The 15,308-nt window shown below is 41.2% G+C and overlaps 2 protein-coding genes across 3 annotated transcripts in view; both read left to right on the top strand.

Annotated features, from left to right (window-relative positions):
- The window catches only part of LOC138958875 (3'-5' exoribonuclease HELZ2-like), a 117,999-nt gene extending 108,036 nt beyond the window's left edge, over window positions 1-9,963 (top strand). For both annotated transcript variants that reach the window (XM_070330185.1, XM_070330186.1), the window contains 6 exons: window positions 8-133; window positions 1,115-1,327; window positions 1,789-2,010; window positions 2,404-2,557; window positions 4,132-4,299; window positions 4,748-9,963. In XM_070330185.1, coding sequence (XP_070186286.1) covers window positions 8-133; window positions 1,115-1,327; window positions 1,789-2,010; window positions 2,404-2,557; window positions 4,132-4,299; window positions 4,748-4,860 — 996 coding nt within the window. In that variant the 3' untranslated portion in view covers window positions 4,861-9,963. The remainder of the gene's footprint in view (window positions 1-7; window positions 134-1,114; window positions 1,328-1,788; window positions 2,011-2,403; window positions 2,558-4,131; window positions 4,300-4,747) is intronic.
- Window positions 9,964-11,945: 1,982 nt separating this feature from the next.
- The window catches only part of LOC138958878 (long-chain-fatty-acid--CoA ligase 5-like), a 35,814-nt gene continuing 32,451 nt past the window's right edge, over window positions 11,946-15,308 (top strand). The window contains exon 1 of the mRNA XM_070330191.1: window positions 11,946-12,776. The gene's annotated coding sequence lies outside the window, so the exon portion shown is untranslated. The remainder of the gene's footprint in view (window positions 12,777-15,308) is intronic.

Below are 15,308 nucleotides of genomic sequence, written 5' to 3'. Positions count from 1 at the left end.
CTAACAGGTTGAGGAATTCCGTAGCATCGTGCTACAGGCAGAGCTACAGGAACTGCGACAGACGGAGGTCATCTTGGCCACTTGCTCTGCCGCCGCCAGTCGCAGGATGGCCATGGGCACCAACGTCAAACAGGTCAGTGAATAATGATCATGGGTCCTGCTTTTTTGTGGATTTGGGAATTACCAAGACAAGTGAAAAAGGAAACACCTTAAATGTGCTCAGATGTGTGTCAGACTGCGACATTTTGAACGGAAGTTTCCAGATTTTGCTATCTAGAATTTCCAGGTATATTTTATGTATATTTGTGTACAGTGACACAACACACGACAACAACATGTACAATATACAACCTACCTTTCTTGTTTTTTGATTGTGCAGTGACAGCCCTGAATAATAAGAGCTTGTTTTTGTTTTATTGTTATTTTTATTTTTTTCTTATTCCCCCCCCCCCCCCCCCCCCCCCCCTGCACAAATGGGGCTTCATATTTGGTATTGGAAGCAGTATGACACTGAAGGAATCCCTTGCATTTATTTTGGTGATGGTTTACAGACCATGTCAAAACAGTGTTGTCTTTTCTTGTCTTTTCAACTACAGACCATCTGTTACTGTGGATTGATAGAATGTGATCACTGTAAATGTGGGAAATGCAGACATGGAAGCTTGGAGAAACTCAGAACATTTTAACTTTGAATGGAATCAAATAAAAGTGGGCAATGAAATAGCTTGAGTATTCAGCTGAAACAAATTTCTGCGTCGGACTTGTATGAGTGAAAACAGGCATACTCTTACACTGTCAGACACAGGTGGTCATAAGAACCAGCACCTGTGTTGCTGTTGGTTTTTATAGTTGGATGTTTTTAAAAACCATATATGACGCTTGTGTACTAAAAAGAATTGAAAAAGTGAAATTGAAGACTACAATTCTGTTTGAAGACCTCCAAAATATATGCGAAAATTTGGTGTAAAAAGGGGGCAGTCTTTAAATGGATGTTATGAACAGAAAATGTTAAAATTTTTTTTTTAAAAAGGCCTTAAAAGGGGAAATCTTAGATTGGGCGGGTCTTAGTTCCAAAGTTCCACTGTATATTTCATATTATTTGATTTCACTACAGATCATCATAGACAGCTGCGAGTCCTGCATGGAGCCAGAAAGCCTGCTTCCAGTGATTTTGATGCGTAAGGCCCAGCAGTTGGTGTTGCTTGGCGACCACCAACAGACAGGACCAGTCGTCACTAGCCCAACGGCTCGCTCCCTTGGCCTGGCAAAGTCTCTGCTGGAACGTTACGCTGATTCCTCTGTGGTGTTGAAGGAGCAGTATCGCATGGTGAGTGAAATGTGTGTGTGTATGTGTGTGCGTGTGAAGATACAATTGATTGGCCAGAGTTCAGTGTTGGGAAAGGAAAACGTTGACTGACTGTCTCTGTGTAGAGTTGTCTGTAACACAACATTAGACTCACTAGGATTGTTGTTCCCCCGAAAGCGGCGTATGGCTGCCTAAATGGCGGGGTAAAAACTGTCATACATGCAAAAACACACGAGTGTACGTGGGAGTTTCAGCCCATGAACACAGAAGAAGAAGAAGAACTGGGATTGTTGTGTGTAGTTGTATATATTCACAACTGAGTGAGAGAAATAATGGAATGATTACGCAAAAATCTTGTGTGAAAGTGGATCAAACCATTGAAGGACCTTGACATTTGCAAAAGTAATATGTGTACAAGTAGTTTACGGCCAGTTTCAATTGAAAGGGATCTGTTAATTGAAATGTACGTTAATTGTCCACAGCACAAAGCCATCACCGACGTCCCCTCGGCAAGTTTCTACAGTGACCAGCTGAAGGTGACCACCAAGGCACAGCTAGGTCCAGCAGAACTGGACATGTGGCCAGGCTCCCGTGCTCAGCCAATCGCCTTCTGCCATGTGGCAGGGCTCGAGGAAACCGTCACCACGGTAACCAGGGAAGGTGTGCAACAGAGTGTGTGCAACACCAAGGAAGCTGAGGCTGTGGTAAGTTATCTTGTTGAAACTTGAATGGGAAACAAGTCTGTGTACAGACTGTACACAAGCTTTTGAATACAGCGAAACCCTCCTTTTAAGACATTAAAATTGAAGAAAATCAGGTCTTAATAAGAATGGAGGCTTGAAATGGGGGAGCAGTCTTCTGGATCACTACTGTAAGCACAAAGCCCTCGGACTTCAACAATGCTCTTTCCAACTGATCAGCCAGCGTAGAGGGAAATTCTAGAAAGTCCAGATTTTTTGTGTCAAAGTTATTCTGTTGATTCAGTAATAGTGAATTGCATTTTTGAACCGTTATGCACAGAAACTGAATAATTTTTTGAAAATTTGCGCCAAATGAGAATGAGTGTTTAGTTTGAAAAAAGAGCTGTTGTGTTTCAGGCGTCCATCGTGGAAGGACTGGTGCAACACAAGGGTGTGGAGGAGAACAGTCTGGTGGTCATCTCGCTGTACCAAGCCCAGCAACACCTGCTGCAGCAACACCTGGCCAACAAAAACATCAGCGTCAACGTCGCCTTGGTTGACCAGTGTCAAGGTCAGTGTTTGACAGAAAATAGCGTTCTGTTCAGTCGCCATTGTTATTGAAAACAGTGTATAAACTGACGCTGGCTTTCGGTTGTAAAAATGTATGGTTTCTATGGAAGCATTCTGTTCCAAAACATGCAGAGCTGACCAAAAAGAGCCTGAAATAGCAAGACTGTTTTGTTCCAAAATTCAAGAACCCTCAAATTTTATTTCTTTCACAGGTGTACAAGTACTCTTCTGATCTAAGAAACCGTCATGTGCTGAGAAGACAGAATTAACGTTCCTGTTAGCAGGTTGATTATAAGCAAACGCAAAATGACCAGATTAATCAATTCAATGCTGATTGTACTTACAGGCTGTGATTATTACAGACCTGGGAACCCATACGATTTAGGCGTATTTTGTACGCATTATTGTCTAGAATATGAGCAGTACGGGCAGTGGAAAAAAAATACGACGAGAAAAAATTCCAGGACTACTTTTCTTCACAAGCACATCCTGAAGCGGATCCCGTATTTTGAAACATGATTACAGTTTTTGTCAGTAAACATTGAAAGAAGCATTTGTTTTAAATGTATTAGTAAACTTAATTAACGGTGCGACGGACGCGTGTGAAATAAGTTTAAATCATGGATGTTCTATTGCCGTGTGGAGTACGTTCATTTTTGACTCACATGCGAAGCAAAAGTGAGTATGTACTCATCCGAGTCGTCCGTCCGTCCGTCCGGCCGTCCGGAAAACTTTAACGTTGGATATTTCTTGGACACTATTCAGTCTATCAGTACCAAATTTGGCAAGATGGTGTATGATGACAAGGCCCCAAAAAACATACATAGCATCTTGACCTTGCTTCAAGGTCAAGGTCGCAGGGGCCATAAATGTTGTCTAAAAAACAGCTATTTTTCACATTTTTCCCATTTTCTCTGAAGTTTTTGAGATTCAATACCTCACCTATATATGATATATAGGGCAAAGTAAGCCCCATCTTTTGATACCAGTTTGGTTTACCTTGCTTCAAGGTCAAGGTCACAGGAGCTCTACAAAGTTGGATTGTATACATATTTTGAAGTGACCTTGACCCTGAACTATGGAAGATAACTGTTTCAAACTTAAAAATTATGTGGGGCACATGTTATGCTTTCATCATGAGACACATTTGGTCACATATGATCAAGGTCAAGGTCACTTTGACCCTTATGAAATGTGACCAAAATAAGGTAGTGAACCACTAAAAGTGACCATATCTCATGGTAGAAGAGCCAATAAGCACCATTGTACTTCCTATGTCTTGAATTAACAGCTTTGTGTTGCATGACCTGGGGTCAAGGTCACATGTATTTTGGTAGAAAAAATGTGTAAAGCAGTTCTTAGTGTATGATGTCATTGCTAGGTTTAGTTATTTGACCTTGACCCTGAAGGTCAAGGTCATGTCAAGCATGCGAGTCGTATGGGCTTTGCCCTTCTTGTTCTGAAAATACAGTTAGCTTGAGAATAGTCCAGGTGCAAAACAGGGGTTCACGGGTCTGTTATTAGCAAACACAAAATGACCAGAGTCAATCAATTCAATGCTGATTGTATTTACAGCCTGTGAGTTCGACTACGTGGTGCTGTCTACCTGTCGCTCGGTGTCACGCAGTCAGGTGGAGCAAAAACCCACCAGGGACTGGCTGCAGCGCCATCTGGGAGTGACCGCTGACACTCATCTGGTCAACATGGCGCTCACTCGGGCCAGAAAGGGGCTCGTCATCACTGGTTAGTGTTAATGTTTTGTTAGCCAGGATTTCAAATAAGAGTGTGCACATGTGCGAGAGAGAGAATGCTGCCTGCTCCATGCACCTTTTTTCAACCTTTTTGTTGTTGTTGAATGTTTTTCTGAAGCAGAATGTGACATCAGAGCAAATCTTGTAACGTCAAAAAACAATTTGGGTGTGGCGGTATCAGGCAAGTTGGGAAATGGGGGTTGTTGGCAGGAGAGGAAGGGATAGTGAATACGTTAGAGTTTCAGAGGTTATCTACTTTTCAGGTACACTTGGACACTTCTTTGAATGAACAGAATCATGATTGCTTTACTTTATGAAGATAGCAATAAAGCTGGAAGAAAAGCAGGCATGAATTACTAAAAAAAAAAATGTGTTCAAAATATTTTGCCAAGGTATGTTACCACTGTGTACAACTGAAGACCTTTTGGCTGTTTTTTCAGGCAACAAGTACTTGCTGCAAAGCCACAGCATGTGGAGCAGTCTTCTGGATCACTACCGCAAGCACAAAGCCCTCGTAGAGGCCTCAGACTTCATCAATGCTCTCTCTGGCTAAACAGCCAGCGTTGAGCTCTTGTGGAGGCCTCCACCTTCATCGATGCAGTCTGCAGCGAAACAGCAAGAACAAAGCGCTTGTGGAAGTCTCATACTTCCATCAATGCTCTCTCTGGCTAAACAGCAAGCGTAGAGCTCGTATTGAGGCCTCTGTCTTCATCGATGCAGTCCGCAGCTAAACAGCAAGCACAAAGCGCTTGTGGAAGCCTCAGACTTCAACAGTGCTCACTTCAGTGAAACAGCTTCTCTGTTCAGCTGGACAACTTCTCTGATTCATCAAGTGCTGATGCAGGTTCATCTCCTGATTCATCAAGCATTGACACTAACTCATTTCCCGATTTATCAAGAACTGACACCGGCTCTTCACTGATTTATTCAACGCTGACATCAGTGTATCCTGAATTATCGCAAAAGCAGCACTTTCTTTAGTCTTCTATCTTCATCAGTGCTGTCGTCAGTCTAACAGCTTTTCTGAGTGATTGAGTGCTGACATTAGTTGAATTGCCTGATTTAATGCAAGGACAGCAAGGCAGTGCTATATTTGAATTGCTGCCTTTTTTTTTGTGGTATCAACAGCAGTATGTGTGCCTGTATCCTTGGTGTGTTCAGCTTTGTTTAATTTTGAAATACATGTTTGCTGTTTTATTATCATCAGCTATTCCTGTAAGAAAGCTTTTTCCTTTTGGTGTCTGTTTACAATTTCAGTTGTTGGTATTGTGAAGCATATGCTACTGTTAATCATTCTGTGCACCTTTGGGTATTTACATAAGAACTGACTAGTTCACAGGCTTGTAAATAAATAGTTTTGTATTGATTGAGAATAATTACCGACATGGTTTTTGGAGTGACGTACAAATACTGTACATGTACATTCAATTTGCCGATTGTTAACATTAATTTAATCGGTGCACTTCAAGATGTGCGTAATGTTATGGGATTCTTCATTAAATGTTTGCAATGCTTTGGAGTGATAGATATGTGTTAGCTTATTTGTTACACATCTTGGGTAGTTGTGTTGGTTTTTTTTATTACTTATAATTGAAAGTACAGTAGTACAAATTTGACGAAATATATTATTCTTGTTGTTTCAATGCAGATGCTGAAATGTAGATTATGTGATGTTGCTAAATCGTTCTGCTCATTATGAACTGTAACCTGAAGGTCACCTGGTTTTGAAGACAAAGCTTTGTTTAATAAGATGTAGAGTTGTAGATGCCTTCTTCATTGAACTGGAAGGTATTCTTGATTGAATTGAGATGCGGGAAGCTTATATGGTTTCTATAAGGAAACCTTAATGCTCATAAAGTGTGATGAATGTTGCGAAAAGTTGAGGACTTTTCCACCTTTCTAAAGTTCTGTTGTAAATTATTCGGAGGCTTGACATATTTTACGAATATTATATTCCAATTTTTGACTGTTCATTACAATATAGCAAAAAATGTATGTCTGTTCTAGGGTTTCCGTGAGAAAACCTTACTGTTTGTGAATTATGATATGCTCTGTTAATAGCTAAGTGGCTCTATTATTCTCCTTTTTTCAATTCTTTTCTCAATTATTTGGAGGCTTGACTTCCTCAGTATATATCTAAGTTCAGGTGGCGGTGGAGGGAGTTTTGATATGCATTGTGAAAAGATGAACAATTTTGTTTCCTTGTATAATTCTGTTGTCAGTTGCTTGGAGGTTTGTCGTTGACAACAATTGTGTTTTTGTTTGAGGTGGCGGTGATTATTATTTTGTACTAATTATATGGTTTTCCTGTTTTTTGCTGTATGATAATTTGTTCGGGTTATGATATTTGCGACCACTAGTTGGTATCCTTGAATTGCTGGATTTATGAATGTATACATGTAACTTTTTTTGTAATATCTTTTCAGTTATGATTTTAAATGTGTTAACAGCAATTTTGTTGTTGATGTTATTTAATAATTGGAGATATGCCTTTAATGAGGCGTGTTTTGCGGTTTGTAAAGTGTGTGCCTTGAAATGTATATATGACTAAAGGATTTTGGTTTTTTTACTTTTTTTTCTATCTATTGTGTCATCGTTAACTCTTCAATTTCCACAACTATTGTTATAGTTAAGGTGAATCCAGCTTCCATGGTTTCTTTATTTAACTTTATTTGACTCAATTGTTCCTTCTTTTTGTTTGTTGTGAAAAATATGTGACAATGTACAGGAATATCCTTGCATACTTGAAGTCTGAAATCACAGAGCTCAGTATTGAGCACTTTCAGGACGACAGTGTACTTTTCTTATTTGAAGTCGTGTACAATTTGTAAATGTCTATTAATATGAGCGATGTTGAATAATGATTATGTATGCTTTGAGTAAGTATGAAGTACACTCTGAGTAGAATTTTTAAGTTACTGTAAATATGTGAGATGTTGAATAATTATTATGTATGCTTTGAGTAAGTGCAAAGTACACTGTAAGTTGATGTTGTTTTTGTATGTTTGGAAGTTGCTTGGGTTTTCTTTTACATTGTCACATATATTTACGGTGTTTATTAAACGTTGATACATTATGTGTTTTTGTGTGGCATAGGGTTAAGATTATATGTGACTTTTCATGGTAAATAGGGACATTTCGATGTTAAGACTTGAACCACACCAAACCATCATGATATCTTATTCTGAGAACTTGAACTGTGGTCAGTAAGAATATATAACGCTAAACCTTTTTCATGTCTCTAATCTTGGTGTTTTAAATTCTGAGTTACTGTTAATGTCAGTTTGTATGCTGTATTCTTCTTCTTCTTCTTCTTCTGCGTTCCGAAATAGTATGTGTATACCTTGAATGTTGCCCCCAGCGGGTTAGGGGGAGTCCCATATTGGTTGGGACGAGAAAGAATTTACCCGATGCTCCCCAGCATGTCGTAAGAGGCGACTAACGGATTCTGTTTCTCCTTTTACTTGTTAAGTGTTTCTTGTATAGAATATAGTCAATGTTTGTAAAGATTTTAGTCAAGCAGTATGTAAGAAATGTTAAGTCCTTTGTACTGGAAACTTGCATTCTCCCAGTAAGGTTAATATATTGTACTACGTTGCAAGCCCCTGGAGCAAATGTTTGATTAGTGCTTTTGTGAACAAGAAACAATTGACAAGTGGCTCTATCCCATCACCCCCCTTCCCTCCGTCGCGATATAACCTTGAACGGTTGAAAACGACGTTTAACACCAAAGAAAGAAAGACCTTGAATGTTTTGCAGCTAAGCCTTTTTTTTTTTTTTTTTTTCATTTTTCATTTTTTATTGCAATGCAATAATCTGTATAAAATGTGGATGTAAAATTTTCGATTTGTAATCACTGTAGAATTCTTTGGTGACACCAAATATTGATTATTCATTTGTCTAACACACAGTTGCGTTAGGCTCTATCCCATCACCCCCCTTCCCTCCGTCGCGATATAACCTTGAACGGTTGAAAACGACGTTAAACACCAAATAAAGAAAGACAGATTAGATAATGGGAATTGTTGTCGGTGTTGATATTGATGATAAATGTGATTGTGCGCACTTTAGTGTCAGAATATTTGTTGTCTGTCTGCATTTTCAAAAAGGCAAAGCTGAGCACACACCAAGGATGCTTGAATAAAAGGATTTCAAGCTTGCAATGCCCTGCGGACTTTTTCATTGTCATTAGCATTCAAACTTGTCATGATTACTCTGACTGATTAGGATTGTAGACCGGGATCATTTTATCATAGCTTCCCGTTCAGTTTGTACAAATGTTAATTTTATGAGGTAAGTTTTTTTCGTAGTGCTCCAGAGTATTTACAGATAATGATCACTTATTCATTAGGACATTGGCTTGTTTAGTGTATATCCAGTTAACCCATGTATGCATTCGTTGACTCATATTCCCTTGCTTTTGGAGAGACGATTTTTGTTCTGCTGAGATGGTGGTTCACTTGTGACTGCTTAAAAGTGGGCGGGGATGTAGCTCAGTCGTTAGCGCGCTGGATTTGTATCCAGTTGGCCGCTGTCAGCGTGAGTTCGTCCCCACGTTCGGCGAGAGATTTATTTCTCAGAATCAACCTTGTGTGCAGACTCTCCTCGGTGTCCGAACACCCCCGTGTGTACACGCAAGCACAAGACCAAGTGCGCACGAAAAAGATCCTGTAATCCATGTCAGAGTTCGGTGGGTTATAGAAACACGAAAATACCCAGCATGCTTCCTCCGAAAGCGGCGTATGGCTGCCTAAATGGCAGGGTAAAAACGGTCATACACGTAAAAGCCGTGGGAGTTTCAGCCCATGAACGAACAAACAAACTGCTTAAAAGTGCTATTTTGTGGTGCGTATCATAACAACCCCCTGCGGGTTAGGGGGAAGAATTTACCCGATGCTCCCCAGCATGTCGTAAGAGGCGACTCACGGATTCTGTTTCTCCTTTTACCCTTGTTAAGTGTTTCTTGTATAGAATATAGTCAATGTTTGTAAAGATTTTAGTCAAGCAGTATGTAAGAAATGTTAAGTCCTTTGTACTGGAAACTTGCATTCTCCCAGTAAGGTAATACATTGTACTACGTTGCAAGCCCCTGGAGCAAATTTTTGATTAGTGCTTTTGTGAACAAGAAACAATTGACAAGTGGCTCTATCCCATCTCCCCCCTTTCCCCGTCGCGATATAACCTTCGTGGTTGAAAACGACGTTAAACACCAAATAAGAAAGAAAGAAAGAACAAGGTATACCGTTTGATGTGTACAGTCGATGTAGATGTTTGATTTTGTTCATTGTACAGTGGTACCTGTTGTGCTAGGTATACTTTTTGTGTTTAAAGGAAGGGTGCTCTTTTTCTTTTTTTCTCTCTTTATTTCTCTCTTTATTTTTATCTTTCTCTCTTTATTTCTTTTATTCTTTTGGGATGGGATTTTTTCGCTGATCCGCGCTAAATATGCTTTCCCTGTCAATTTAAGCACATGACATAGCCCAAATCATAGAACTTTCTGAATCCAAGCGGGCCCACCCCCCCCCCCCCCCCCCCCCAGTAAACTTTTTCATTTCCACTGCAGTCTCTCCCCTCATTCTTTGTTTCTTTGTAAAGAATTGTAACCATATATAAACAGAGTTGAGTGTTAAACAAATAAAGTTTGTTTTCAGCATTATTCACTTTGTTCTTGTTTTGTATTTATTACATGTACCTCCAACTACACCGGCACGGTTGGCCTAGTGGTAAGGCGTCCGCCCCGTGATCGGGAGGTCGTGGGTTCGAACCCCGGCCGGGTCATACCTAAGACTTTAAAATTGGCAATCTAGTGGCTGCTCCGCCTGGCGTCTGGCATTATGGGGTTCGTGCTAGAACTGGTTGGTCCGGTGTCAGAATAATGTGACTGGGTGAGACATGAAGCCTTTGCTGCGACTTCTGTCTTGTGTGTGGCGCACGTTATATGTCAAAGCAGCACCGCCCTGATATGGCTCTTCGTGGTCGGCTGGGCGTTAAGCAAACAAACAAACCAAAAAACTCCAACTACCAGTGATTAGTTATTACTGCACCCTCTCCGTCACCTCTCTGATCTATTCTGCACTTGATAATTACATGTACTGCACTCACCAAATAAGTTCAGTCCAGGTGTTGAAACAAAAATCCAGACACCTTGATGATGAGTCACACATAGAAAAATTTTACTTTTAGAAACCTCAACCTTACATTTGCACATAATACACGTCACAGCTACAAACACACACACACGCTCACTCACTCGCACACACACACCGTCATACACCATTAAAACTTCTTGCACCATTATCATGATTATGTAACTGAAAAACGCTAGTGCACTGGAGTGCACACACACATTGATAGACAATAATATTATTCATTTAAATAATGACAGGGTGCTGAACGTGCAACAGAGGGTACAGCTGCACTTATAAAAGTGTTGAAAGAGAATGATATTGGACTGGCTGATAGACATTATCGCACTAATTCATTCTCCCTGATGTGCCTTTTATTTTTTTCATCAATCAGTAAGTTTAAAAAAAAGTTGACTTGTGTGCATGTTGGAGCATATGTGTACATGCGCGGGTTTGTGCGTTCACGTGTGTATACATGGGTGTGAGTGTGTGTTCTTGTGTACGTGCGCAGATGTTTGCTTGTAACGCACGTATGAATAATCCAGAAGACACAGGCTCTTTCTTATCATAAAAAGACCGTACATCTATTTTGGAGTAGGCAAGCAATTGTTCTTATTTGCTTACTGGCTAAATAATGCCAATGTTGTCGTGATGGTCATTTTCCTAAGGAGGTTTCTGTATCTGACCTAGGCTGAACTGTAGCCTTAGCTGAGAACATGTAATAGGATTTGATATTCTTGGGCAGGATTACGTTCAGTCCTTCCAGAATTGATCTAACACTAAGAAATAGGATTTTAAAATTTGAATAGTTTGGGGGTGGGTCACTGTGTGTGTGAGAGTGTGTGTGTGTGTGTGTGTGTGTGTGTGTTCGGGGGAGAGAGCATGTGTGTTTATGCGTGTGTGCCAGTAGGCATGCGTTCTCATTTAACTGTGTTCACAGTTTATGTGGGTCTATTTACTTACTACTGTTCTCTTTGTATTATTCATGAAAAAGCCAGAATAGATACCCCTCTGTTTTGCATTAGCAGTGGCGTTCATTTCGTACGTGCGGCCTCGCAAATCAGGCCCAAACTTTCATTTCACCATTATATCATGCGCCTTGTGAGCTCTGAACAAATAAACCAACCCGAATCGTAAAATCTGAGGCATAGGGGCATGGTTCAAAATATTCTAATTAAACTGCTGCTATCCTTATTCTGTTCAGTCTAGATAGGCAACCAGAAAATATTTTATCTGCCGCCTGTTTTCAGAGTCCCTGCATGTTTGCCCAACAGTAAAACTCGTACTGCACTATTTAGTTCATAGCCTCCCGTTCTTTCACCATTCCAAACCACGGACACACACACACGTACACACACAACCATTTTTTCTGTCTGTCGGGGTGTTTGTACCTTCTCTCTCTCTCTCTCTCTCTCTCTCTCTCTCTCTCTCTCACACACACACACACACACCTACACACACTCATCACCCTCCCCCCCCCCTCTCTCTCTCTCTCTCTCTCTTGTCCAGGGGCGGGGACGTAGCTTAGTTGGTAGCGCGCTGGCTTTGTAGCCAGTTGGTCGCTATCAGCGTGGGTTCGATCCCCACGTTCGGCGAGAGATTTATTTCTCGGAGTCAACTTTGTGCAGACTCTCTTCGGTGTCCGAACACCCCCGTGTGCACACATGCGCACGAAAAAAGATCCCACGTTCACAGCGAAAGTCTCAGGGCTTGGAAAACACGAAGACACACATGCATCATTTCTCGTCTCCGATTATCATGATCGTATTTCGATACTTTGACGAGACAAACCCAATGCTGGTGTGTCGAAGAAGACAGCCACAGCGGGCTTGTTCGAATCCAAGTATCACACCATATCTTCAACGTATTACCAATACCAGTCCCTAAGAGGACGTTAAACCCTTATAAGTTATAGTCAGTCAGTCAGTCTCTTGTCCATCTCTGTCCGTGGGTCCCAATGCTCGAATGTCACATGGGATGACACGCCTCCAGTCACTTCATCGACAACAAAGAATAATTTCACTGCAACGACGCACGAAAAATCAAGACTCTCGAGGGAGGCCGGATTTTTGCAGGCCAGGGTATGCATTGGATGTCACTTACCACTCCGTTCAGTTGGTGAAAGTTCAAGGTCGCCTCTCGTCCCACGTTCCTTTCACTTCAGGTGATAAGTTGAAAGTGTCGTCTGCTGTCGTGTGCCGGTTTTTATTGTGTGAACGTCCAGCAGTCTTTTGAGACTTCACTAAAAACTCAAGAACAGTTGCAGTCTACTTCTTTTGTGCTTTCCGTTTGAGTTCTGTGTGAAATTGAGCATCGAACAACTGGCCTTACAACATTGGCTGAGGTAGGTTTGCACTTCATGTGACTCTGTACACTTTTTGGGTTTCTCTCTATCTTTTTTTCGTAAGCTAGAACAAGCTGAGCAAGACTGTGTGTCAGGTAGCTTATTATACATCGTAACATGTTATTGTGCCAATCTTGGGCTCACCGAAACGACTTTTGCTTTGGCCCAAAAACCAGTAGATGCACTTTACAATTACTCTTGTGATTTACACTGTCAATGATGCACGCTTTTAAACGCAAATCTTTTATTATGGTTGTGCTTTGGTATTTAGAACATCGACTCGTAAAAAAAAAAAGGGATGCATATGTACCTCGTCTGAATATTAAATAAAGCCGTTGAAAAACGTAAGACCTAACTGTCTCCTCGATGACTGCATGAAGCATACCACACCCCCCCCCCCCCCTCCACCACCCCCTACCCCATGCACCTCCCCGCAGATGTCTCTATGATTTTTGACACGGGAAATTAAGTCCTGCTCGGTTCTCAGTCAAATGTCAGCCTTTTTGTTTTAAGTTCATAAGTAAAACAGAAAAATTGTAATCTACAGATATAAGACGCGTGTGCATCCACTGCCTATGCAGTGATGCAACTGGTCAGTGTGATCCACAAGCGTGCAACTTCACCAGCTTGTCAATTGCAGTGGGGCTCAGTTTTGGCCAGACAAATCACGCGCCTGTGGTTTGACAAAAGATATTCAAATGAACAAGTCATAAAGTTTGAAAACGTAATGGCTTGGGACATGAAAGGCACCCTCCTTCCCGTGTAAACAGTTCGGCTCACCATCTTACATCTAGCCATTTATTTATTTATTTTTTAAATTTTAAATTTTTTTTTTTATATGATATGAAACCATCCCTCCACTTGGTCACATACCACCCCCTCCCCCCCCACCCCGCCCCCCCCCCCCCCAAAAAAAAAAATATGAACAGCCTGGTTGCTCTCAGTGCACAGTGGGAACTAATTTCGTAAGTGGCTTATTAAGAAATTAGTAAATATAAATATGAAGTAAAATAATTCCAACTCACCACAGCAAGCAGTCATGGTGTTGATTTTTGGTATGCGTTAAAGTGGAGGTATGGTTGTATCCCATACCCGCCAGATCTAAAATGGCGATCTGAACATTTTTTACGAGGAGTGTGAAGACAAAACTGGGGCCTTCGTAGAAATAGGGGTTGAGCTATGTCTGTCATATGCTATTTGTGTCCACATTCGGAAAAATTACAGGCAAGAAATCTTGTCTTGTCTGTCACATTTGTTATTTATGTTATTAGCGATCACAGTGACTACTGATGGTGGACAGCATGCACGCACGCACGTACACACGCACTCACACACACACAAACACACACACACACACACACAAACACACACACACACACACCAAAGAGTGCTTCCTTACCCGCAGGGAAACACTCTTTGCACACATACACATACACACACACTCACACATACACACACACACACACACACACACACACACACACACACATCTGAATTCAGACGACATTAGTTATAACCTCACGGAAAGACAACATTGTGCAGGAGCTCATCAGAAATGTTTTCATGGTATAGGACTGTGCCTTTAATGAACAAAGAGAGCATCACCTTTGACCCCTGATATACGTGTATTACTTACTAGATGATTACCCGCTTCGCCGGGAAGAAGTAGAGCCGAATACCAGGCTGCGCCTGGGACCCGGCTTTGCGCAAAACACTGGAGACCTTCTACAAATAGTAACGTGCAGTGACCTTCTAAAAATAGTAACCTAGTAACGGGAATATGGATTGACGCCACACGGAGGAAGGGAGATAATCGCGGCTGAAAACACTGGAGAAGATAAGGAAGAGTTACTGGTAGTGGATCCCGACAACAACAACAACAACAAAATCGGTTCAGCGCGCACAGCGCTGCGCGCTGAGAGCACGTGTTGAAATATCTCACCGATGAGGTTGTGTCCGGGGTGTAGCTGAATACGGTGTCCAAATTTGAAAAAGATCCACCGAGAACTTTGGCCATGCATCGCGAACAGACAGACAGACAGACAGACAGACAGACACTAGTCGTATATATATATAGATACGTTGCTGATAACATTTGATATCGGTTGTCGCTCCTTTGGCCCACTTTTGTGCTAAAGTAAACGCGGGAACGCATGCACGGACTCAGTAAATCATATCTTCCATCAAATATTTGTATGCGTGTTATGCTTTTATCAGTAACCTTACATTGTAGCCTAAACGTTTTCATGTGTGTGTAGATCCAGTTCACCACAGTATAATTTCTTTACAGACAATGGTTGATAACGGAATACTGATTGGCCTGATAACCGCATAAACCGCCGTGACCACTCTGTGCTACATAGTATGAACCCGGCCTTTTTCTATAACCAATTTAACCCATAGGCACCAGAGCAAAAGTATCTCAAACTAGCACACCTTTACCGAGTTAAACACAGGGATTTTTTGATTTTTTTTAACAGAAAATCATCTAAAGTTACTGGGGCCTGTGCGTGTCGTGCCTTTACTTATACG

Source organism: Littorina saxatilis, linkage group LG2 (assembly GCF_037325665.1).
Source record: "Littorina saxatilis isolate snail1 linkage group LG2, US_GU_Lsax_2.0, whole genome shotgun sequence".
Lineage (NCBI taxonomy): Eukaryota > Metazoa > Mollusca > Gastropoda > Littorinimorpha > Littorinidae > Littorina > Littorina saxatilis.
The sequence above is the reverse complement of the archived record's forward strand: the minus strand, read 5'-3'. Positions and strand labels throughout refer to the sequence as shown.